Below are 24,047 nucleotides of genomic sequence, written 5' to 3'. Positions count from 1 at the left end.
TGAGCATGAGAGAAGTCGTGAAGGTGGAGATGAGCGACGTGCTGTAGCAAACTAGCGTGGAGAGCACTGGCTATTGCTCTTATTGGGAGCTGCTGGATTTGAGGAGGATGACTATGTGGGCAGTTTGTTTTGGAAGGAGCTATATGGCTGTGGCGTCATTTCTGCTGGCTGGAGGTCCTTGGACGGAGATTGTGTGTGAGTAAGAGGGTGCTGCAATGTGCGCACAGGTTGGCTAGTTGTGGTGTGAGCACTCAGTTGCTTCAAAGCTGGAAATAGTGAGGCCTTTGGCCACAGGTGGGTGCCGGGTGTTGCTACCTCAACTGATAGAATCTCCAGAGATGACGGGCTGCATCATTGCTAGTGCTCGATGATGATCTTGGGAAAGATATGATAAGATTAGCTTGTGGGTTGATATCTTGAAGAGTCACGAAGATAGCCTTCATGTGGGCTGTGGGTTCATAGTATTCTGAGGTTGACTGTTTTCTGAGTTTTGGGGGGAAGTTCAATTCTAAGTTCAGTCTGTTTCAAGCTGTGTAGTCTTTTGTCTCTCTTTGAGTCTGTGTGATCCATGCTCAATCAGTTTTTTTTTTTTTTGTGGGGGTTTGTCTCAGTGCCTATTACAAAGACACATACTCTGGAATCTGGTTCATAAGCTCATCATCTACGAGCCCACATTACAGCTGATCCCTATGAAGTCTCAGCTATCTGACGTGGTGAAGTGCATAATTCCTGGTTGTCTTTCCTTTTTTTCCTTATCAGCGTGTATACGATGCTTGAGCTTTGGCAATGCGGCTTTTCACGGACTCCGTAATCTCTGCCATGGATTCGGTGGTTTTGTTGGCTTCAAGAGATGGAGACACCATCTGGGTGAGGAGTGAGGTAAATCACTGTCCAAACGCCGCTTCATAAGGTGTGCGACCAATACTCGAAGAATAGGTATCGTTCAGAATGGCCTTCTGAACTGAAAAAGTAAACTGGATGGCCTTATGCGTGATGTGTGTGCGCAAGCCAGGCGTGAACCCATCCACTGCAAGCTCGTGAGGCACCAAGGTGCACCCCACTATCTTGGCAAGCTGAGGGGAGATGGCATCTTATGAACTCCCCATATTGAATAAGACAATAAACTGATGCCCGGTAGCTATGCCGTACGCTCGAATGAGCGCCTTCTTTTGATCTAAGAAGTCGCCCTCCTCCTTACCTAGACCACTGTGGGAACGGCATTCAAAGCAGGGAAGACAGCATTCGTAGTTGAGGATGGAGGCGGGGCTGGAAGAGCCAACACATTAGCGACGGACGAAGTAGGTGCTTTCGCAACCTTTTCGGCAAGCCACTTCGGACAATCCTTCTTGCCATGCCCAGCGATGTGGTGGCAATGAAAGCAGTGATGTTCTTGGTGGTACCGCTTCTGCTCGTCGGGCTGTAGATAGCCTCTTGTAATACCCGCTTTAGCCTTCTCATCCGGAGTCATCTTTGGCTTGGACTCCTTTTTTTGGCCAGAAGCCTGGACGTCTTTCTTTTGAAACTGGTTGTCCTTCTGATCCTTACCCGCTGTGTTGTTTGACTGTTGTGGGGCTTTGGAATCTTTCTGGACCTGCTTGGGCTTTCCCCCGTTCAGCATCATCTCCTGATTATGTGCGAGAGTCAGTGCCCGCTCGTAATCCGACGGGTCAAAGTTCAGAATGGTAAAACGTATGTTCATGTCCAAACCTCGAATGAATTGCTTCATCTTGGTGCTCTCCGTCACGCCCAACTGTTGCGCCAGTGTGATGACCTTATTATTGTATGTCAACACAGGCAAACCATTCTAGGAGAGACGAGCGAACTCATTCTCCAGGTTAAGCATATATTGGGGTGGGAGAAAACAAGCTTTGAGGTCAGTCACAAACGTTGCCCAAACGAAATTCGTCTTAAACGTTTTTGGGTCAGTATGCTTACTAGCCCAATGTTGCCACCAAGTCACCGCCTCACCTGTAAGATGAGGGGCTACAAGGTGGACTTTATCTTGCTCATCTTGAATCCGCGCTAATGAAAAATGAGCTACAAACTGATGAATAAATTGCAAAATTGCTGAATGGTCACACTTACCATCATACTTAACAAAATTTGGAGTGAACCCAATGAGTGGTGTTACCTTTGTCGATGGCGAAGCTGTGGCGGAGACGGCCGTTGCGCTCAAACTTGCTTGCATAGCGACTAACATCTGTTTGTGTTGGAGAAGCATCGCCTTCAGGACGGAGGCTACAGCAAGGCCAGATCTGAGGATCTCAGGGGCTGCACAGGAGGCTGAAGTGGAGCTGTAGGAGAACTGAAGGCAGGAGCAAACTGAATGAGAAAACAGGGCAGCCAAGGGGCCCTTTTATAGGACTGGACTGAGCCAACCCAGTCTGTAAACAAACCGACTCAGTCTGTTTTACAGACTCAATCTGTTAATATAATCCTTTGCCCAGAAAGACAAAGGATGAAATACAATCCGGACCCATTGCAGCTTCAGCCCAACGACGAAGAAAACCCTGCCCATAAAGTAGAGACAGACTCCAAACTGCTGAGCTTGTCGAAGACCTGAAACCAAAAGGGCAGAATGCAAACAAACGGGGAACCTGATGAAGGAACATCTGTGACAAAGGCTGAGCATAACTGACATAGAAGATCCAGCTGCAGGGAAGAAGAAGGGCCATCTTCGATGTCAAGCTTTGCCGATTTGAAAGAAGATGAAGAAGGCAAAGCACCGCGCTTTCGTCGAATGAAGACTCGAGCAGAAGGAATAGAGGAAGAAGAAAAAACAAAAGATGTTTCGGGAGCCTGTACGGGCTGTACAGGCAGAGAAATCCGTACGGATTTTGCACATACAGATGAAGCAGGTACTGGCGTCTGCACCACGTCTGCCTGGACAGAGGGTTGTACGAAGGGCTGAACTGAAGGTTGTGTAGATAACTGCAGGGGTTGAGGGGGCTGTACGGACTGTACGAAATTCCGTACAGCTGACGTGAGTTGTACGGATGGCGATGAAGGCTGCAAGGTGGAAGACGGGGGTTGTACGGACAAAACGAGGGAGGGAACAGAGGGGGACGGAGGGTCAACCAGGGCTGCGGGGGCTCCAGAGCTCTCCATCATCCTACACACACACTTTTTTTTTTTTGGAAATATCCAGTGTAGTATATTTATATGCTCATAAATTTACATGATGGGAGGTCTCCGAAATGGAGAGTATCCCAAAGATCAGAAACATAAAAAGAAAAGCTCTATGCAAGAAGCATCCACATCACCCTCATGGCAGGCATCCTACACACACACACACACACACACACACACATATATATACACACACACATATGTATATACATATATGTATACATATATATACATATGTGTATACATATACATATACATACACACACACACTTTTTTTTTTTGGGTAAACCCAGGAGATCTTCCTCAGTCATGCCTGGAAATAGTTTCTCTTTGCTTTTGATTTCCTGTTGAGGCTCTTTGTTTTTTGAGACCCTCATGTAAATCTTGCTGATAACACACACACACACACACACACACACTCGGTTCTTTGCAATTGCAATAAAACTCTAGTTTGCCAAAGTAGATCTCCATAGATTCAACAATTTGGATAACCTATAAATCTTCCATGATCCAGCTAAGTCACAAAGGCTCACATGACATCATACATGCTGCTTCGTACTCTACTTTCATTAAAGACAGAGTCACATTGGGTTTCTTCTTGCTAAGCCACCAAATGGTCCCAAATCCTACCACGAAGAAGTATTCGAAAGTGGATTGTCGTGTGTCCACACCTCCAGTACAATCTGAATCCATACTCGTGAAAGTCAATTCCACTTCAGTAGGTGATTTCATATTTGGTGGTCACGAAGGCATGTCGTCCAATGTGCCCACTTTGATATAGACACAAACTAACGAAGCAATCGAACAATGAATGGGATGTCATATTGGATATTCACTAGATACAATAGACTCCCAACTAGTTGATAACGGATCACATCTATCAACTGATAACATCTTTGACGTTTAGCTTTGCATTGGATTGACTACCAACTTGCAACTCTCCATCATCCTGAATCGCTTCGATATTTTCCAAGTTGTATTTCTCTTGTGAGATATATATCCTATGTTGCTCTTGCCATATTTTGATACGGGGAAAGCAATGAAGAACCCCGAGGTCAGTCCTATCTAACTCAATCTACAAAAGAGTCTTCATACCTTCGATTTCCTCCCACTATGATCAGATCATGAATATACACAACCACCATCAATTTGATGTCCCCCTCTAAATGTACATACATGTTTTCATCTAATGAGCTCCAGATCAGACCAATTCTTCCAAAGTTATAGCCATTCCTCTAGCACCATGCTCATGGAGCATGTTTCAGCCCATATAGTGACTTCCTGTGTTTGCACTCTTTGTCAACTTGGATGCGAAATTCTCTCTAAGGTTCCCCTTCAAGGACACCGATTTCATGTCAAATCTAGATGATGGACCACTGAAAATGGAATGCCAATGAAATCATTGTTCGGATCTTCTCCATTAGAGCTATTGGAACAAATGTCTATTCGTAGGCAAGACCTTCAATCTGTGCAACCCCTTGGCCACCAACTTGACTTTATACTTGCCAATTGTCCCATCAAACTTTTACTTGAGCTTGTATATCAACTTCGTCCCTATGACCTTTCATTTCACTGACTTGTGAACCAAATCCCATGTCTATTTTTCTCAATGGAATTCATTTTCATTTTCATTATGGATTGCCAATCTGTATTGTCCTTTCCCTCTTCAAAGAACCTTGGCTCCTTAATCAACTTAATCTAAGCCATTAAATCACAATTCACTACAAGTACAATGTGAAGTAGCCTCTACCTTTGCACTCCCTCAAATCCAGTCTTTGAAATTTTGCCACTCTTGTAGTCTTCACACCACACTTCTCTGTTGTCGAATTCAATCTCCTCCCAAGGGTCTTGACTAGATCTAACTTTACATCACCTGACCCTAGACCCAAGTTTTGTCTTGGAACCGGATTCTATTCCTCATTGTTTGTAATCTTGAAGCTAGTTCACTATTTTGAAAGTCAGTCTCTTGAAAATCCACATGCGAACGGATCATAGCTTTCTGTACCTCTGGATCAAACAATCACTAGGCCTTTGACTCTACACTGTAGCAGATGAAGATGTGCTTTCAGCTCCTTGGATCTAGCTTGGTCTAGGTGTCACTATGCACATGGACCCACGCGTTAGACCTAAGTATCCGAAGTGCTTGATGATGGGTTTCTTCCCTGTGTATGCCTTTAATGTCTTCGCTTCTACCTTTTTTGCAACTCGGTTTCAAACATGACCAACTGTATTGAATACATTTTCCTAGAATGAACGTTAAAGATTCTTCCCTCTCACCATGCTCAGCCCCATCTCCACAATCACTCGGTTTTTCCTTTTGGACACCCATTTAGCCAAGGACTTCTCGCCATGGTCAAATGCCTCTTGATCCGAGTCTCTTTTTAATACCTATTAAATTAGGCCAATGTGAACTTACCTCCTCGGTCCATACGAAGCATCTTTAGCTTCTTCCCAGTCTCACAATCTACCTTCGGCTCCATTGCCTAAATTTATTGAGGGCTTGAGATTATTGGATAGAGTATAAATCCATATCATCTGATTACGTTGTCAATGAGCATGAGGAAGAACACTGCTCCGGCATTTAACTTCATAGACATAGGCCCATGAATTCATGGCCACTGCTGGAAATGAATCCTGATGTTGCTTGCCTTCCATACCGCCTAGCAAAATTCACAACTACCTACGAACAGGGAAAACTCGTCCATCATTTTGGATCTTCATACATAGCTTCCAAGATCGAATATCTACCATGATAATGTCTGACATGACCAAATCTGTCATCCCGCAATCTTTAAGGCATCTTTGTCCCCCACCATCATTGCACTAATACTGTAGAGACCTTCATCCTATACTCCTCTGGCAAACTTTTCCCCTATGACTTTAGATCGAATGAGGGCATTGCCTTCGTCAATGACCAAACTCATTCCAATCCTTGTAAGTTAGTTCACACAAAACAGATTGTTGCATAGATTTGAGACGTAAAGTAAATCCCTGAGTACTTTCTCCTTTCCAATAATAATCTTAAACGGCACCATTCCAATTCTCTTGATGGACCAACTTTGATTGTCAGACACCTGACACCAGATCGTGAATCAACCGCACGTCTTCAGCTTCTTATGAGATTTAGCTTTTCAGAACTGGAACCCTCACCCAACTTGCTCTTGTCGGATATCCTTCTGACATTCCCTTTTGCCAAGAAGTCCTTGTCCCGAGATCCACCATGTTTCTTCTCTTGAGCCTCTTCCTGCAAGAGCAACGAACCAGTTCTTCAAACGATACTGGTGCCAACCTTTATCATGTAATCATGGTCATCAGAAACCCTTTGTAGCTTTGGGGAAGCATGCCGAACACTAATAAGACAATAAGAGACGAATCCATTTTCTAATCAACTGTGCGAAATCTCTGGCTACTTTCACCTTCGTGATGTAGACTTTCATAAAAATAATGTCAATGTAGAGGCCAAACAAAGTTGGCTCCTTGTTTGACTATTGTATCGCGATCTTGTCCATCCATCTACTCACTGTATGAACTCATCTCAAGACTCGTAATAGAGTCTAACTACAGTCAATAGTCTGCCTTGGTATTTTAAGTTCCACTAATAGGTTCACCTTGAGACCTTTCTAGAGTGCGAGTACAACCTAGATAGTCCCTCCATGTATGTTTCGCGCTTGTAGTCTCTTTACTAGACAAGTGTGAGGGATCATGTCAAATGAATTTCTAACATCAACAAAAAACCAATCTATTATTCGGATAGTTGAGGGGGGATTCAGTGTAGGTCAAAAGGAAGGGTCACCTTTAGCCAAGATGATGATGTCAATCTTGTTTGATGCAAACAATGCAGTTCTATATGCATGGCTTTAAACAAAGACTTTGTGCCACCTTGACTTCTATGATCAAAGAATTTTTGGGTCAACCTTGGCAAACAAACACCAAGGTTTTGATCTTTGACACCTCTAAGCCAGCTCTACATAGGGAGATTACACTTTGCCATAGGCCAATAAAGACTTTTTCATCAAGCACGTACTTCCAATCACTCTAGATCATACTTTTAAAGCATGACTTCTCCATGAAACAACTACACACACGTAGACTCTACAAAAGGGCATAGAAAAATTGATCCTTTTATCATAATAAGTCTTCAGCCTGCACAGGTCTACTCAAGTTTGGCCTGTTTGGCCTACACAAAGTAGGAAACATAGGCTGGCTCATGGCAGCCATCAGGGATTCTTGCACTTCACCATTCCACGAAGCTTAGCATCAACCAAGAGGAATTAATTTGCATCTTGTACTGAGAGGGCACCAGCGTAAAAGCACTTAAAATATTCAGCCTATTTGCACAGCATCTTATGTGATTGAGTTATTGACTTTATCATACTTTTCTCTCAAAATTTATCCACCATTATTCTGCAAGGTACTTTCAGGGGACCACTTTGCAGGGCGACAGCACAGAGGCTTGCACTCAGCCATTTGGGCAGCACCTTACATGATGGATCCGTGTGCAAGGGATTTCATCATTGTTCGCGTGACCTTCAGTTCGAACTTTGATGTAGATGTAGCTTTGTGGCTTACACATATGCTTGTGCATTAGAATTTAGAGGACATGTGCATGATTATTTGGAAAAGGGAGGTTAAGGCAGTCTTTCAAAATCGCACCTATTTATTCACCATCCATGAAAAGACGTTTCAACAAATGACTTTAAGCCTAAAGACTCACTCGCTTCAACATTTAATAACTGAGGTTCTAATTAAAAGACATCTGTCAAAATGCAAGATACATTTTCCTTCTCGCTTGTGCCACAGACCGTGTGTCAACTGTAACTATAGCTCATTTAGCATCCAGATTTATAGTCTACTGAAGTTCTAGGTTAAAATGCATCAAAGGAAACTTGGTGGCTGACCGGGGAAAATTGTACAGCTTTGCTATTGTGAGGACCTGTCCCCTGGACTCGAATCAGAGCTACACCATCATCTTTGTATGTGTCATCTTCCAAACCCAGGTCCGCAATTTTTTCCTTATATTTTGAACTTAGCCCACCCTGTAAAGCGAGATCCACAATCCTGAATTAGAATCTCTCTTCAAGATCAAGATACCTTCAATGAACAATCACAAGCTGTCATCTATTTGATCAAAACTCAGTGCAATATCTCACGCAATAAGCTGGCTTCTATAAAATCAAAGCTCAAGAAATCACAGTATAGGACTCAAAAGACCAATCATTGAGCAGTCAAACCACAATATAGTCTTGAGCTACAAACTAACCTTCAGAATGAATAAATTCTCAAACAGTCCAACAAATTGAGCAGGTTCCTTATCTTGCAAGATGCGTCCCTGCAAGAATCAAATACTAGAAAAATGTCACACACACTTACGTAGGCAAGTCTTTCATATTGCAAATCCTGCAGCTACATAGATGATCCATTGCAATAGAGTACATATCCAAAGATGCTGGAGGAGGGATAGATATCCCTCTTACTAACCTGTGTAGGACGCCCTTTGTAAGAATTGGATATTTGGCTTGCTAGGCGATCAGCTGCAATGCGCTCCTCCTTCATATTTTAAATATAACAAGACATAGTTCAATCGCTGCAACTTTGACTGTATGCGTGTGTATCACAATTTCAGACTCGCACCACAAAGCTCAATCACTAACAAACTAAACTGCATGTTCGGGTCCCAATAATAAACCTCCCTTCCCCCGCCTCTCTCCCTCCCCCCTCCTCTCTCTCTCTCTCTCTCTACGCACACGTGCATGCATGCATATGTATGTTCTCATCCCATCACCTGAGGATCGATGTGGGGAGACATCCAAAGAGCAGTGGATCTGTAGAATATGCACGTAAGATGAGATGGACTAAGAAGCATTTCCTTTGTACCTGCCGAGTCTATTATGAGATTCAGGAACAATACCACAGCCTCCTTCAGGAGGAGCTCGGTTTTGGCAGCTGATCCACTTCTATGATGAGGTCTGTGTTGGCCTCAACCTACTTCAGAAGCAACAGCATAGAGAGACCCCACTTGAGGCAGATCCTGCGACCTACATTAGCTCATGCAGCAGCTCCTACCTTGCTAAGAGTTCGCCCCCCCCACCCCCAGTGTGCCCGCCCACTCCTTCCAACAACTCTCTTCCACGCAACATCCTCTTTCCCTTCAATGCTATTTCTCTTTCCATCTGCCTGCCTCTCACCTCCCCTTTCGTTTGCCACCTTCTCTTCTTCATCATTTGTGCTTTATTTCACTTGCTTCCCTGCCTGCCCATTCTCCCTTGTCTCATGCCTTTATGCCCCTTCAGTTTAACGTAGAAATGCAAGGCAAGGCGGTCTGCAACCCCCCTGCCGATCTTATGCCCTCATGCCGCACAATGCGAAGACTTCTCTTAACTATGAAAGAAACCACAAGAGCAAAGCTCACAGCAGAAATAAATCATGCAAAGCATGAGAAAACCCAAGTGCACGACTAATAGGCTCATCAAAAAGAGCTAGAGAAGTACCAAGGTGAGGCTCATCTCAACCCTGCAATGGACTCCCCACTCCCTAAGATCTTGACACAAGCCGTAAGAGAAGACCCTTGCATGCTCACCCAAATTGCCATCACAATGTGTACAATATATGCCCAAATACTAGCCAATGTGTGTGATGGGTAAGATCTGGGAACCATCCAAATCTTGGTGGCATCTCCCAGTGCTGCTAAGATTGTTGGCTATGGCAAGCAATGGCAACTCAAAAATGGAGGAGAGAATGAGAAAAACGAGATGCTGTAATAGATTGCTGCAAAACTGAGAGTGGAGGCTCAAGAGGGAGCCTACATAACAAAACCCTAGGGCTAACTGCCCTAACTGGACTAAGGACCTATTCCCACTACGATTTAGGTTATGTTAGTGATCTTAACATAACCGATGCCGTTAAGTTATAGTTAACCTTAACAAGGGAATTGCATTGGTAACCCATTATGTTATACACTAAGTGGTCCTAACAAAAAATTTCGAGGTATTTTTCATACAAAATGGTTTATCTCATCAATCCAAAGTCCGTCCTTTAAAGTTAAGGTCACAATGGATTCTTCTTTTCAAGGCCTTTCAAACGAGTACCCATGTCGTATAGTTCCGAGTTCATCTTTACCATGAAAATTTCTTAACAAGAATCTTGCTTAAAGTCGCATTCCCACTGCTCACCCTTAAGTTAACCACCATTAAATTTTTACATTCCAACTTCTTTCTCTTCATAAAAGTCCTTAAAGTACCTATTTTAAAGGGGTTAAATTTACAAGAATTTTTTAGGGGCCGTTAGGAGATTTAACTTAACTAGACTCTCTAAATGCCAACCGTTAAGAGCCTTAACTAGTGCTCCCTAACTAGTAGTGGGAATAGGCCCTAAGTGTCCTAACTGACCTAGGTGGTACATGTATCAATTGTACCAAGAGTCCTAACTGACTATAACTAGGCCTACAAGGCACATACCAAGGAATAAATGACACCTATGGATAGCCCATAGAATGGCCTCAAACCCCCTTCCATGGTATGGCCTGAAGTATCCTGGACATGGCTCAAGATACCTAAATATCTAATGTCATGGTTGCACATGTTCGTCTTGTAGGGATATAGAAACCTATGACTATACAGAGTACAACAGATCAAGTTACAAAAGGTACTAACTTTAAAGCTTGCCGAAAAGCCTCAAACTTAGGTCAAGATAGAGCCTTCGTAAAAAGATCTGCCAAGTTGTCTTCAGTGGGAACATAAGACAACTCAATATCACCTGCTGATAATCGCTCTCTGACATAGTCATAGTGAACCTCAATATGCTTTGTGTGAGCATGGAAAACAAGATTCCGTGCAACAGCCAAAGCACTCTGACTATCAGTGAAGATGACGGTAGGAGCAATCTGACATGCATAAAGATCTGCAAGTAGCTTCCGAAGCCAAACACACTCCATTGTAGCTGTAAAAGCCGCTCTGTACTCAGCTTCACAATTAGAAGTAGCAACTGTACTCTGCTTCTTGCTGAACCAAGAAACACATAAAGTACCAAGCATAAAACAGTTGCCACTGTGTGACACACGAGTGTCCGAACAACCAACCCAATCACTATCAGTGAATCCATGCATGACAAGTGAAGTATCAACCCCATAAAGAAGACCTAAATACTGTGTGCCTTTGAAATATCTGAAAACACACTTCACGGCATGCCAATGGTGCATAGATGGGCTATGCGTATATCTGCTTAACTGTGAGACACTGTAGATTAGGTCCCATATGGCATAGGTAATCAAACAACCAACTGCCTGCTGATAGAGAGTGATAGCACATGTACCACTGCCATCCTCAAAAGAGAAGTAAAAACCAAGCTCTAAAGGTATGGATACTCGCTTGCAATCCTCAAACTAAAAACGCTACAAAAGCTGTCCAATGTACTTGGATTGTGACATCAAAATGCCCCCCTCACTGCTAGCAAATTGGATGCCTAAATAGTAGTGCAAAAGACCCAAGTCAAACATAGCAAATGTCTGATGTAAATCAAGTTTAAAATCTGCAATTTGCTGAGCATGTGTCCCAGTCACAAGCACGTCATCCACATAAAGGACTAAAATCAGCAAATATGTCCCACGCTTGCGGATGTAAAGGGTAGCCTCTGTAGGGCTGTTCTAAAAGCCAAGTGTGAGCAAATGAGTATGAATCCTGGAATACCAAGCCTGAGGTGCCTGCTTCAATCCATAGAGGGCTTTTTTCAAGCAGCCTACCTTGCTTTCAAAACCTTCAACCTCAAAGCCAAGAGGTTGGAAAACATAGACCTCTTCCGGCAAATGCCCATGAAGGAAAGATGTCTTGATATCAAGCTGATGTACTTGCCAATGAAAGCAGGCAGCAAAGGCAATAACAATGCGAATAGTAGTGATCCAGGAAGTGGGAGCAAAAGTCTCCTCAAATTCAATGCCATGCTACTGAGCATAGCCTTTAGCAACAAGACGGGCTTTGTAAACGTCCACTAAACCATCAGCTTTCCGTTTAATTTTATAAACCCACTTAGTTCCAATGGCATTCTTGCCAGGAGGCAAATCATATAACTCCCAAGTGTTATTCTGATGGATAGAATCCAATTCAGCTTGCATAGCCTTCAACCAACAATCATTCCGAAAGGCATCTTAATGACATAATGTCTCTTCATTGCATGCTGTAGCAACCAAAGCATAAGCAACAAAACTAGCATGCTCTTTCTAGACAGCTGCTCTAGTACGGGCTGGCAGAGGAGTATCTTGTTTGCTGTCTTTTCATGTGTCAAGGAGCCAATGGGGTACCTTTTTGGGCTCTTGGATTTCAGATCTTTCCTGGTCAAGAGCCCTGTGCAAATGGTCTTGATCAATGAGAGACATATCAGGCTGAATATCTGGGTGCACATGTGGCTGCAAATGACCAACAGGAGAAGGAGGTACAACCTCAGATGGAACATCATCCCGAGCATCGGATGGAAACAAAGGCATCAAGCTGTCAAATATGTCTAGGGCATCAACAACGGGCTGTTTTTGACAGTCCAGCAAAGGCATAGTGGAAGATTCTGACAAAATACTTAGCTTATAGCCCTTGCTCTCTAAGCTATACCCAATAAAAATGCACTTGACACCTTTATCATCCAACATAGTGCGTGTCTGTGAAGGCACGTGAGCATAAGCTAAGCATCCAAAAGTTCTCATGTCAGAAATGCGAGGCTTACGACCCGTCCAAGCCTCATAAGGTGTGATAGTCTGCAATGCCTTTGTGGGACATCTATTCAAGATGTAATTAGCACACATGACCGCATCCAACCACAACTTGTTTGGGAAATGTTTGCCTTTCAACATGCACTTGGCCATCTCCATCACTGATCTATTCTTCCACTCAGCCACGGGATTCTGTTGAGGAATATAAGGCACTGTGCATCGATGATGTATGCCACGTGAAGCAAAAAAAAACAGCGAACTCCTTTGACATGTATTCACCCCCATCTGTATTAAGGTGAGCAATGTGCAGCCCACTCTCATTCTCAGCCAAGGCAATAAAGTGCTTGAAGCATGAAGAAACTTCAGATTTGGATTTCAAAGAGAAAATCCAAGTGTACCTGGTGAAGTCATCAATAATATTGACAAAATAATAGAAGCCCCCAAGAGCTGCAACCCTCATAGGTCCACAAACATCACTAAGAACCAAATAAAGCTTGCGTGAAGCACCAACTCTCACATCCTTGGGAAATGCAGCACGGTGCATCTTACCAAGCAAACATGCTTTGAAGGCATATGCATTTTGGGAAGATCAACAACCATACCATCCTCATATAACTTCACCAAAGCTCCAAAATTGAGGTGTCCAAACCTCTCATGCCACAAATGAGTATCTACCATGGTAGAATCAAGAGCAAAGGCATGTGCATCTGCAAGTGCAGCATCATCATCCAAACATCTGTCATAAGCATCAAGTCGATAAAGACCTCTAGTCAATGTGCCAGCCAAGACCATGGTGAAGGCATGTGTGGCATCATATATTGCACAACTAACACCATCAAAAAGAACCTGAAAGCTATATGAAGCCACATGTACCTATGGTTGAAATAGAGATGAGGTTCTTGCGAATGCCTAGAACATAAAGTACATTCTCTAGAATGACAACACCACCAGAGACAAAAGTAAGAGCAACTTACCCAATACCTTTCACAGTATATGATGCATTATTGGCACATGTGACACTGCCCCCCTTAGATGTATGGTCTAATGAGCTGAATAACTTCTTGCAGGAAGTGATGTGCTTGCTAGCACCACGATCAAAGAACAAGGCATCATGAACATCTGAAACTGCCATACAAGCATCGTGAACATCAGGATTATACTGACATGTAACCAAGAAAGGCCAATGCTGGTCTTGTGCGAAATTAGCAGACTCATGTCGATCTTCTACACTAGAAGAACCAGATACTACAAGACCAGACTCTTTCTTCTTCTTTTCAGATGCAATGCGCTTCCTGCATTCAGAAATATCATGCCCAGGTTTCCTGCAATAATTACATCTCTTCTTCTTTTTGTTATTCCCTGAAGAAGAGGCACCATGTGAATGATCACCATGGGAATGAGAGGGTTTCCAACTGAAACCTTGCCTTTACCTTTGTGTTTGTGATGGGCAGCAAAGGCTTGATCACTAGCCATAGAAACATTGCGATTCGCACGACTTTGCTCTTCCTGAAGAAGAAGAGCAACCAACTGGTCAAAGTTCCAAAGGAGAGAAAAATGACTAGAACTAACTAGTACTAGGCTACAAGGCCATACCAAAGGACTAAACCTAATAAGTGGTGATACTATTCTTCTCCTACAATCACATGCATTGATAAAGGCTTCCAGCGAACAAGCTTCCCTTGGAGCCCCTCGCGAAAATGCACAAGTTGGAGCAGCATGTGCTGCATGAGGTCCTTACCAAGTCTAATCTCAATTGTGGACTAGCCTCCGATAGAGGAAGGTCTCATATTTGTCTCGCAAGTGGCTCATGGAGGCCTATGCACAGATTCTTGGCTAGAGCAGATGAGGAGAGATAGTACATATGTCCAATTTGTGAGGCAAGAGACTTGGAGATGGTTTCCTGCTGCCTTTGGAGCTGCCCCGTAACACACAGGATTTGGCAATGCTCCCTCAAGAAGGATTCGCTGGTATTCATGTGGAGAATGGTAGCCTAGCTGAGTCCTGACACGAGGCAACATGTGCTTCCATAAAGATGATATCCCCTACCTACAGAGAGAGCATCAGCCGAGGGACCAAGATTATGTGCCTCCCTTCCTACAATGTCCCGAATATTTTCATAAGGATAGCGCTTGCAAGACAATGGCCAACATCAATACCTAGAACATGTTGTAGCCTTATAATGAGAGGGCAACAGGATTATCTGGCTTATATGCAGATGCAACAAAGAAATAAGTATGCTTTACATAATAGACGATGACAATTCTGATATAATAGAATCTCCGGCAGTATTTGAAAATTTCTAGAATAGATTAACTCTCTTCATACTGCTAACGCCAAAAAGGTAGGCATAATGCAGAACAATACCACTCATGCAAAGCCAAAAGAGTGTACCTTTAAAAGACCCTATATCTACCGACTGCAGAAGGGGAGATGGCCTTAGAGAAGTTGCAAAAAGTTATGTATCTCAGCATTGTCTTTGCTGAGACAGTAGCAAACAAAAGAACTATGCTAATAATTAAATTGTGAAATATTACCACTTGTGCAAATCCAAAAAGACATATCTTTAAATGGCACATATTACTCATAACTGCATGGATAGAAAGGAGCTAGTCTTAAAGAAGTTGCAAAAGCTGTGTACCTCAATACTGTCTTTGCCAAGCCAGGAGCACACAAAGTACTCATCCTTCCGGTCTCCAGGATATGTGTACAAGACCAAATAGCAATCACCACTGTAAAACTTGCCAATATCTACTCGGGAAACAGGGGTCTTGGTTGAGCCGTTAATACGCCACACCTGGAGGTTTAGCAAAAAATGTACAATGCAATATCATAAGATTTTACAATTCTGTATATAAAGCCTGTAATGAAATCCACGGTTAGTATTCACCTCAAGCTTTCCATGGGTTTCAAAAAGGGGTGGAATTTCTTCCTTGCTTGGAGCTGCTTTCAAAAGGCCTTTCACATTGACTCCTTGCTGCTTCAATAAAGCTGCCATACGTGTACAGCCAGGACAAATCATTCACACCAGTGATCAATGAAATCTATATAGATAAAGTCCTCAGTGCAAAACGGACTCAACTGAACCACACCTGCAACTTTGCCTCTCCCATCTTCAGACACAGTAGTCCCTCCACTAAGAGGCCAGACATCAAAATTTGTGCGGAAAGGCAATGTCTCAAAGCCCTGAATAACTCTAGTAATGTGTGTATGCTTTGGTCTTTTCTGAAGTGAAAGGAATTCCTACAAAAGTAGATAATACGAAATGGTTTTTAGTTGATACACTAAATATCAAATTTTCCAAACCCCCCCCCCCCCCAAAAAAAAGTATGAGGAGAAAATGAAATGTGTGAGTCGACAGATTGCCTCTGCAGCGACACTTGCTGTCTTCCTCTCTTCCAGCGAAGTAATGCGTCCAACCCATACATAAACTTCAGCTCCACAATCAAGAACATAGCTCTTGTTGGACTCAAGCATTTCCTTCGAAAGTGATGAAGCCTGGATTGGATTCAGCTGTCCCTCTACAACGCTTTTAAAAACAAAGAAGACATGCTGTCATAAACTCAAAATCCACACCAAGGTTTCATAAGCGAACTGTAAAAAAGGTGATCATAAAAAATACAAAATATGCAAGCTTAGTATGAGTCTACAACCAAGTTCCGGATGCTGTATGAAAACTTCAAGATGCAGGGAAATGCAATGAAAGAGCTCCTGGATTCTAGTGGTCACATGGATCCTGTCATCTGGATCACAGAGTATCTAGGGGCCCCAAACAAATTGCAACACCAACAAACTATGTCCAATGCACAGCACCATTTTCAAAACTTCATGTCACAAGAGCATTAATCCCACAAACATGAGCATGGGCTATTTTATGCAGCTTCAGCTTCTAATGAAATCTGCATGTTCTTTTATAAGAAGCACAAACCCAGCTGACACATGTTACTAAGCTGACTATTTCTTCTCTCAGTTAGTGCTCTGTGTATGGAGTACTTGGCCATGTATTTGCACTCCCACCTCCGTCTAAAGGAAAACATGTGTAATTGAAAGTCTTTGCCTCTCTTCCCTCCAGCCGGTCTCTTCCTCTTTCAGCTTCACAGCTCTTTCCCCTTCCACCCTCTTTCTTTCCCGACCATAACAAGTTGCACTACTCAAACCTCGCCTCTTCTTCTGCCTCCAGTTTGCCCCTTCTCATGTGCATCTCCTAGCTGGTCATCATACTCAGGCGACTGTTTGTATAATTCCTCCTCTCTTCTTTTGGCACCCCTTGAATGGCTTCTTCTACCTCACCAAGAAACGAATAGCTACTTTGGGCTGTTTCTGTCCCCTTGCCCCTCCGCTTCTGTTCCCAGCCCTCCAGCTATTCTTTTCCATCTTACCGAAGTGGTGGTATTTCACCTTTCCCTGGTTTTCTTCTTTTCAGTCCTCATCTATTCTCTGGGCAACCCAATAGCCACCCTTTCTTCTGTAGGCTATCTCATGGGCTATCCAGAGATGCCACTTATACCTTGGTATGAGCCTTGTAGGCCTAGTTATAGTCAATTAGGACTATTGGTACAGTTAGTTTATGTACCATCTAGGTCAATTAGGACACTTAGTCCAGTTAGGGCAGTTAGCCCTAGGGTTTTGTTATGTTGGCTCTCCCTTGAGCCTCCACACTTCAGTTTTGCAGCAATCTATTACAACATCTAGTTTTTCTCCATTGTGCTTCCATTGCTTCCAACACCCAACAGTGGTATCAAAGCAAGTCGGGAATCCATTCCCTCAGCCATTGACAGCTTTCCCAAGCTGTTTGGCAGCCTCTAGAGCCCTCATTCTTGCTGGTCTTGCTGGTTTTCACACTCCCACGAGTGTTTGAGAACTTTCCAAGCAATTATGTCGTGAAAGATCTCATTTTGATGCGAGGAGACGCATTTTGGAGCAAATCTAAGCAATTTTTGCAGCAAAAACCTAAATTTTGGAGCAAATTTGAGCAATTTCTGCAGCAAAAACCTTGTTGTACAGACCTATCAAAAAACCCCGTACAGCCGTACGGGCCTGTCAAAAAATCCCCCGCACAGCTGTACGGACACCACCAAAAATTGCGTCAAAAAATTCCGTACAACTGTACAGAAATCCATACAATTCCGTACAGTTGCATCGGAAAATCCGTACACTGCGTCAGGAAAAACCGTACAACTCCATCAGAAATCTGTACACTGCATCAGCGAGCATTTACTGCAGTACAAGAGCTGCCTCAGGGTGCGTGCCAGTCATTTTTCAAGTTTCTCAGCATTTTGGACCTACCTCGAGCTATGTACCAACATTTGGAGCTGCCTCGAGCTGTGTGCCAGCATTTTGAAGCTGCCTCAAGCTGCGTGCCGGCGTTTGGAGCCATTTGCAGTTGCTAAATTGATCCGAAGACTTCTCTTTGAGCCTTCCCTCCTCATTTGGCATCCCTTTGCCTCAGGCTGCGAGCTTCTCTCCATTGGATCTCTTTCACTCCATTTCTATGTGCTCTCCTCCTCGTGGGAGCACTTCTTTTGCTGTAATTCTCATTTCCAGGCCTCATTTGCTCGCTTTTAGAGCTTTTCACTGCTGTTCATCGTTGGGTAAGCCGTTGCTTCATTGGCTTTTTCCAATTTCTGCTTCATTTGCATTTTGGAAAGGCCTCGTGTTGCCTTTGGGGATTTTTATTGCAACAGGTACACCTTGGGACAGCAGAGTCTTTTGTAGACATAAGCTTTGAAGCTTGGGCAGATTTTTGGCACTTGATCCTGAGAGGTTGCCTTTCTCTCATTTGCTTTGCCAATTGGTGCATTTGCCTTATATTTCAGCACCATGTTTGGTGGCAAAGATGATTTGTTTGGGCTGATTGGGGCCGATGACAAGCTTGATGGCACCAATTACCCCATGTGGTCATACATGATGAGACATGTTTTGGTTGCCAAGAATCTATGGCATATTGTTTCAGGTTCTAAGGCCAGGCCTACACGCACTGTTACTGGTGCTACACCTGCAGCCTTTGCTTCTTCAGGTGATGGGTCTTCAGGTGATGGTTCAATTGCTACAGCCAAGACTCCTACACCTCCTACTCCAGGTGCTTTGCCTCCTTCACAGGAGCAAATTCAGCGGGATGGTCGTGATGCCAAAGCACATGCCTTGATTGCTCTTTCAGTGAAACAGGTTATTATCCCTCATATTCGGTCCCCTCCAATGAAAGATGAAGATCAGCAAGCAAACGACGCAGCCCTGAGATACTACAAACTGAAGATCGGGCCGTGTATTGCACAGATATATGAGGCATCCAACCACCTGACTAAAGAGTGTGGCATCTCCAAATTCTCCTGCATCATACATTGTAAGCCTCAGCCCTGGCTCCATGGGAGTAGCTATAGGCTTGCAATCTTGCATCCTGAATCTATCCAAGAGTTTTTGAACATACTTGGATTGAGACATAATGATACCACGTCTCTCTTGAATGAATTGGATCCCCAAATAATAATGTAACATGCCCAAATCTGACATGTCAAAAGTGACTCTCAATTCAGCCTTGAAATCTGCAATTTTATCACCATTTGGTCCTGTGAGCAGTAGGTCAACCTGAAATCCTCCTCTATTGAGTGAGGACACTGAAAGTTAAATTCTTCTTTATGACCAGGCACATAGAGAACATCTGAAATTCTGAAATATGTGCCATCAGTGAATGTGAGAATAATCTCTCTCACTCCACACACTGAATAAGAAGAATTATTTGCATAAGTCGCCTTCTTTTTGTGGGTGGAGGATGGAGAGATACAAACAGACTCTTCTTGGAAGTGATGTGCTTTGAAGCACCACTGTCAAAATACCAAGTATGGAGTGTCTCATTCACACTGAGAGAGCATGCATCCTTTGAAGAATCATAGCTGCAAGTCAAAAAAGCATATGGGTCGTCATCATTAGTGGCTGTAGCATCCGAACTATCCACTGAAAAATCTGAAGTGCAAGACAGAAAGGCATAGTGCTCTTCCACAAAGTTGGCTGCAACATCTCCCCCATCATGAGAATGTGGGGGGCTGATGCATCTAACACAGCCATACCTATGTCCCTTTTCTTCTCTTTGGCTATGCGCTTCTTGCATTCTCCAATATAATGACCTAGCTTCTTACAATAATAACAAATGCCCTTCTTTTTCTGCTTATTTGCATCACCTTTGCCTTATAAGAAGGCTGTCTAGAATCAGCTTTATGCTGATGTGTGGGCTGATTGGCATGTGGCTTTTGCTGCCCTTTACCCTTGGGCTTGAACTTGGAGAGCATAGCATGCTCGCCAGCCCAAGTAGCCATATTTCTACGAGTCTGCTCCTCCTCCAACAAAAGTCCTACCAACTCGTGAAAAGAGAGAGGATTGCTGCCCCCCCTCAATGACAAATTCAGCGAGGTGTGGAAACCGAGATAGGACTCGGGAAGAAAGTTCAAATTGGTGGTGATCATCTCTGAATCCGGAATGACTTCATCAATATTCAGCAACTGTTTCCTCAAGTCCTGAAGCTTTGTGAGAATTCATGGAATCTCCCTCCTCCATATGCGTATGGGAAAGTTCTCGCTTCAGAAAGGAAACCCTGGCATCATATCTTGCTGCAAACATACTCTCTAGTATCTCCCAAGCTGCCATAGATGTTGTGACATGAAGTTGGGGCTAATGAAACTTCACGCACCTCTTAGCTTCCTACTCTTCCCAATTTTAATAATAGGGACCCTTATCACTTGCAAAGAGAGATGAAGAAAATATTTTCATGCAAAGAAAACCACAATATATCTTTCTCCTTGCTTCCCTTAGAGAAGAATGAATATGGTAACATCCCAAGTGATGTTGTAGTCCAGCATCGGGAGAAGAAAAGGATCCGCAGAGGCCATTATCTCACCAAGCCGGTCGGCCCCAAAGAGAAGAGCGATGCGTTCTTGAAAGAAGATCTTTCGGCTCAACATTACATGAACTGATATATATCTAGGGGCTTGAAGGGGCTGATTTGGCTGGATGGGTAAATTCCAAGCAAACATGGCACCTCCTTCACAGAAACCTCTAGAAATGGCTCAAATCATTCTACAAACTGCTAGAAAACATAGAGGTCTATAGCTTCCACCAAAAAGCTGATATCAGAAATTAAAGTACATACAGGGATGTGCCTTGAAGTAAGCTTCGTATTGATATAAGTTTCGTTGAAAACAGATAACGGGTTGAAGAGATATGGACAGTTTACTGAAAGGGGGTAAAAACTGTCATGAAAACAGACTGTCAAACACACTCATAACTTTTTACAGTAGTATCTGATTCAAGATCTAATCACATAGGAACATGCGCCTTGAAAAGAGCTTCGCGCTGATATAAGTTTCATCAAAATCCGACTACCGAGCAGAAAGTTATGAGCAAAACACTAACAGGGGGTCAAACTGTCATAAAAACTGCCCTCCACCCATGCTAATTTCGCCTAAGCAAACTACTCCCTCAAGGCTCCACAATTATCAACGATCCAATACCCCTAGAATTCGCCTAAAAGAGAGGAAGAATCTTGCATGGTGGCTCGGGAAACGGATGAACCATGTGTGCACAGTGAGCGGCCAAACAAGAACTACTTTAGAGACTTGAATAGAGAGAGAAAAGAACATAGGAATGGAGAAAAGGAATGGAGACTCAAGGAAAATGATAAGAAGTAACTTTCATTGCCATGAGAGTAAGACTCCATTCAATTACACTCAAAATACTACAAACACAAGGGAGAAGAAGAGGTTTCATACATACAAGAGGGAGCGGAAGCTCCAAGACTACTCATAGAGAGAAAGAATAAACCAAAGAGAGATGGACTCAAGAGTCTACATAACAAGAGGGAGAGAAGGCTCATGGAAGAAGCTTGAGGAGACGGGGGCTACAGCAACATGAGGCCTAATGGTGGAAGAGATGTTGAACAAGGGAGAGGAGGACTCCTTTTATAGAGATTTTATCACCCTCCTTCACCCATTTATAATTACTGCCTGTAGATTCCTTTCCCCATCAATCACATAAGCCCGTATGTCACCATCCATGTCCTTTTTGGCTACTCTTGCCATGTGTCCCATCAAAAGATGCTCAAGCCTCTTAAAATATTGAGAAAGTCAAGAGTCTCCCCACATGGAGCCCATAGGGACCCTCTCTTTTCCATATGTCCACATCCTCCTTATTCCACATAGGAATTCTAGAAGGATTCCTCTTGACTCCACACTCCTTCACATGCCTTCCACACGCTTGGCATGTGCCCTCTCTTATATTATTGGAACACATGGACATGAGCCCACCTCTTTATATGGCTCACTCTTTCTATTTTCTAAAAACCCCATAATATCCCATACACAAATAACTCTCACCCCATACCAAGGTATTTATAATTCATACCTCCATATTTACAATGATCCATTCCACTCATCCTCTCAATCCCATACAATATCTTAGAAAATAGAAATAAGTGAGAGCCGCTAGGCTATCACTTGATACTCAAACTCTTATCGAACATAGAAGAAAACAATACCAATGCCAAATAAAAAATATCAATTTTTAGCGTCACAATGTCTTGCGTGACCAAATATGAGGTATAATGAACCTCTTAACAGAAAGAGAAATTATTGAAAGACCTTGTGCATCTCTAGAGTCCCATCTTTTCTACTCTATTGTGGGAGCTCCTGGAGCGGCTGCTCCAACTACTTGTGCTGCATTTGCATCTCTACCCCCCCCTCCAACTGTAGGAGTGACAGGTGTAGCCGCTGTATATGGTCTTGCTTCATCTTCACTGACATAATCCCAAAGATGTCTACCAACCAAGAATTGCAAACCATGAAACTCCACATGGTGTCATCCAACATATCCTCCTGTGTGAGAACTCCAAACACCTCATTGGGGTTGTTCTGAGCCATTTTCACCAAATAATCTCAAAAAATACAGCAAACTAACCAAGTAAAATCCCTTCCTGGGATGTAAAAAGCACAAGTAAAACCTGCAAAGAAAAATCTGCCCACACTGACAAATACTGTCACAGCCTATCAAAGGCTCAAAATGCACTTTAATTATCCTGCAAATGCTCTCAATCTGCCAAAAAAACATTGCAAAATTTGCCAATGTCACTCAAAATGAGTCCAAAATTGCCTGCAACAGTCCCAAAATGCTTGGACACTGCCAAATTGCATCAAAATGCCAAAAGCCCCAACTTCTTCATGGAAATTGCATCCAAAAGAGGCCAAATTGTCTGAAAGCCCCAAAAATGCAAGAAATTGCAGTGTAAAGAAAAAAGCCCCAAATTTTTGCAAGAAATTGCAACTCTAAAAGGGGCAAATTGACTGAAAGCCCCAACTTGCAATTTATCTACAAAAGAACCAAATTCTACTGCCAATGTGTGTAAATGAGCACACCCACAATCCCAAAATGCACCTGCTTCAATCCACAACCAAACAATGGCTCCCTACAAAATGCACCTGTGTGCATACGCAAACAAAAAACCCCCAAAATGCACTCTGTGTCTGTCACTTGCAAGAGTAACCTGCAAATTATACGAAGCTGCAACCTAAAAGGAGCAAATCGAAGCCGGGAGCAAAAGTGTACGGACAGCTGCACGAAGAGCTGTACGGACGTCTGATGCACTGTGTACGGACACCTGTGTGATTTGTACGGACGCCTGCGTAGGTTGTCTGGATGGCTCTACTCAACTGTACAAACGACTCACTGAAGTGTCCGTACTATTGTACGGCAGAGTTGTACGGATAGCAGAAGCAGGTGGTACAACGCAAGACCACCGTACGTCTGTATGATTGTACGGCCAGGAAAAGCAAGTGGTACGACGTAGATACCTGTACGTCTGTACGATTGTACGGCCAGAAGACAGCGCTCGTACAAAGCTGTACTGCAGTGTACGGACTGCTCACTGGAGCAGTGTACGGATGGCAATAGCGCTGCTCTGCAGTACGGATGGCAACACTTGTACGGACGGGAGCAGATTGGCGCTGGGTGTACGGACGATTGCACTGTACGTAACAGCCAACTATGGCTGTGCGGAATGATTCGCAGGTAGGTCGCTTCTCACGCTTGAGCTGAAGCTTGTGGGTGAGAGCAGGTCCAGGAGCTCTAGCTGCTCTGATACCAAATGATGAAAATGAAGAAAGAGAGAGCAAGGAGCAAGAGATCGTAAGCTGAACGTCGAATATGCAATAGAATTGAGTGATCAGCAATACAAAGGGGGGATAAGGTTTTGTCT

General features: G+C 43.4%; 1 protein-coding gene across 2 annotated transcripts in view; it reads right to left on the bottom strand.

Annotated features, from left to right (window-relative positions):
- The window catches only part of LOC147903555 (villin-2-like), a 50,109-nt gene that overhangs the window by 6,473 nt on the left and 19,589 nt on the right, over nucleotides 1-24,047 (bottom strand). For both annotated transcript variants that reach the window (XM_087399785.1, XM_087399793.1), the window contains exons 8-14: nucleotides 16,181-16,343; nucleotides 15,907-16,057; nucleotides 15,705-15,805; nucleotides 15,456-15,611; nucleotides 8,608-8,676; nucleotides 8,390-8,458; nucleotides 8,028-8,165 (exon numbers count right to left, since the gene is read on the bottom strand). In XM_087399785.1, the coding sequence (XP_087255911.1) occupies nucleotides 8,028-8,165; nucleotides 8,390-8,458; nucleotides 8,608-8,676; nucleotides 15,456-15,611; nucleotides 15,705-15,805; nucleotides 15,907-16,057; nucleotides 16,181-16,343 (847 nt within the window). The remainder of the gene's footprint in view (nucleotides 1-8,027; nucleotides 8,166-8,389; nucleotides 8,459-8,607; nucleotides 8,677-15,455; nucleotides 15,612-15,704; nucleotides 15,806-15,906; nucleotides 16,058-16,180; nucleotides 16,344-24,047) is intronic.

This window comes from Dipteris shenzhenensis, chromosome 3 (assembly GCF_047967505.1).
Source record: "Dipteris shenzhenensis isolate YYH24624 ecotype China chromosome 3, Dip_SZ_1.0, whole genome shotgun sequence".
Lineage (NCBI taxonomy): Eukaryota > Viridiplantae > Streptophyta > Polypodiopsida > Gleicheniales > Dipteridaceae > Dipteris > Dipteris shenzhenensis.
Note: the sequence above shows the minus strand (reverse complement) of the source record. Positions and strands in the feature narration are given on the sequence as shown.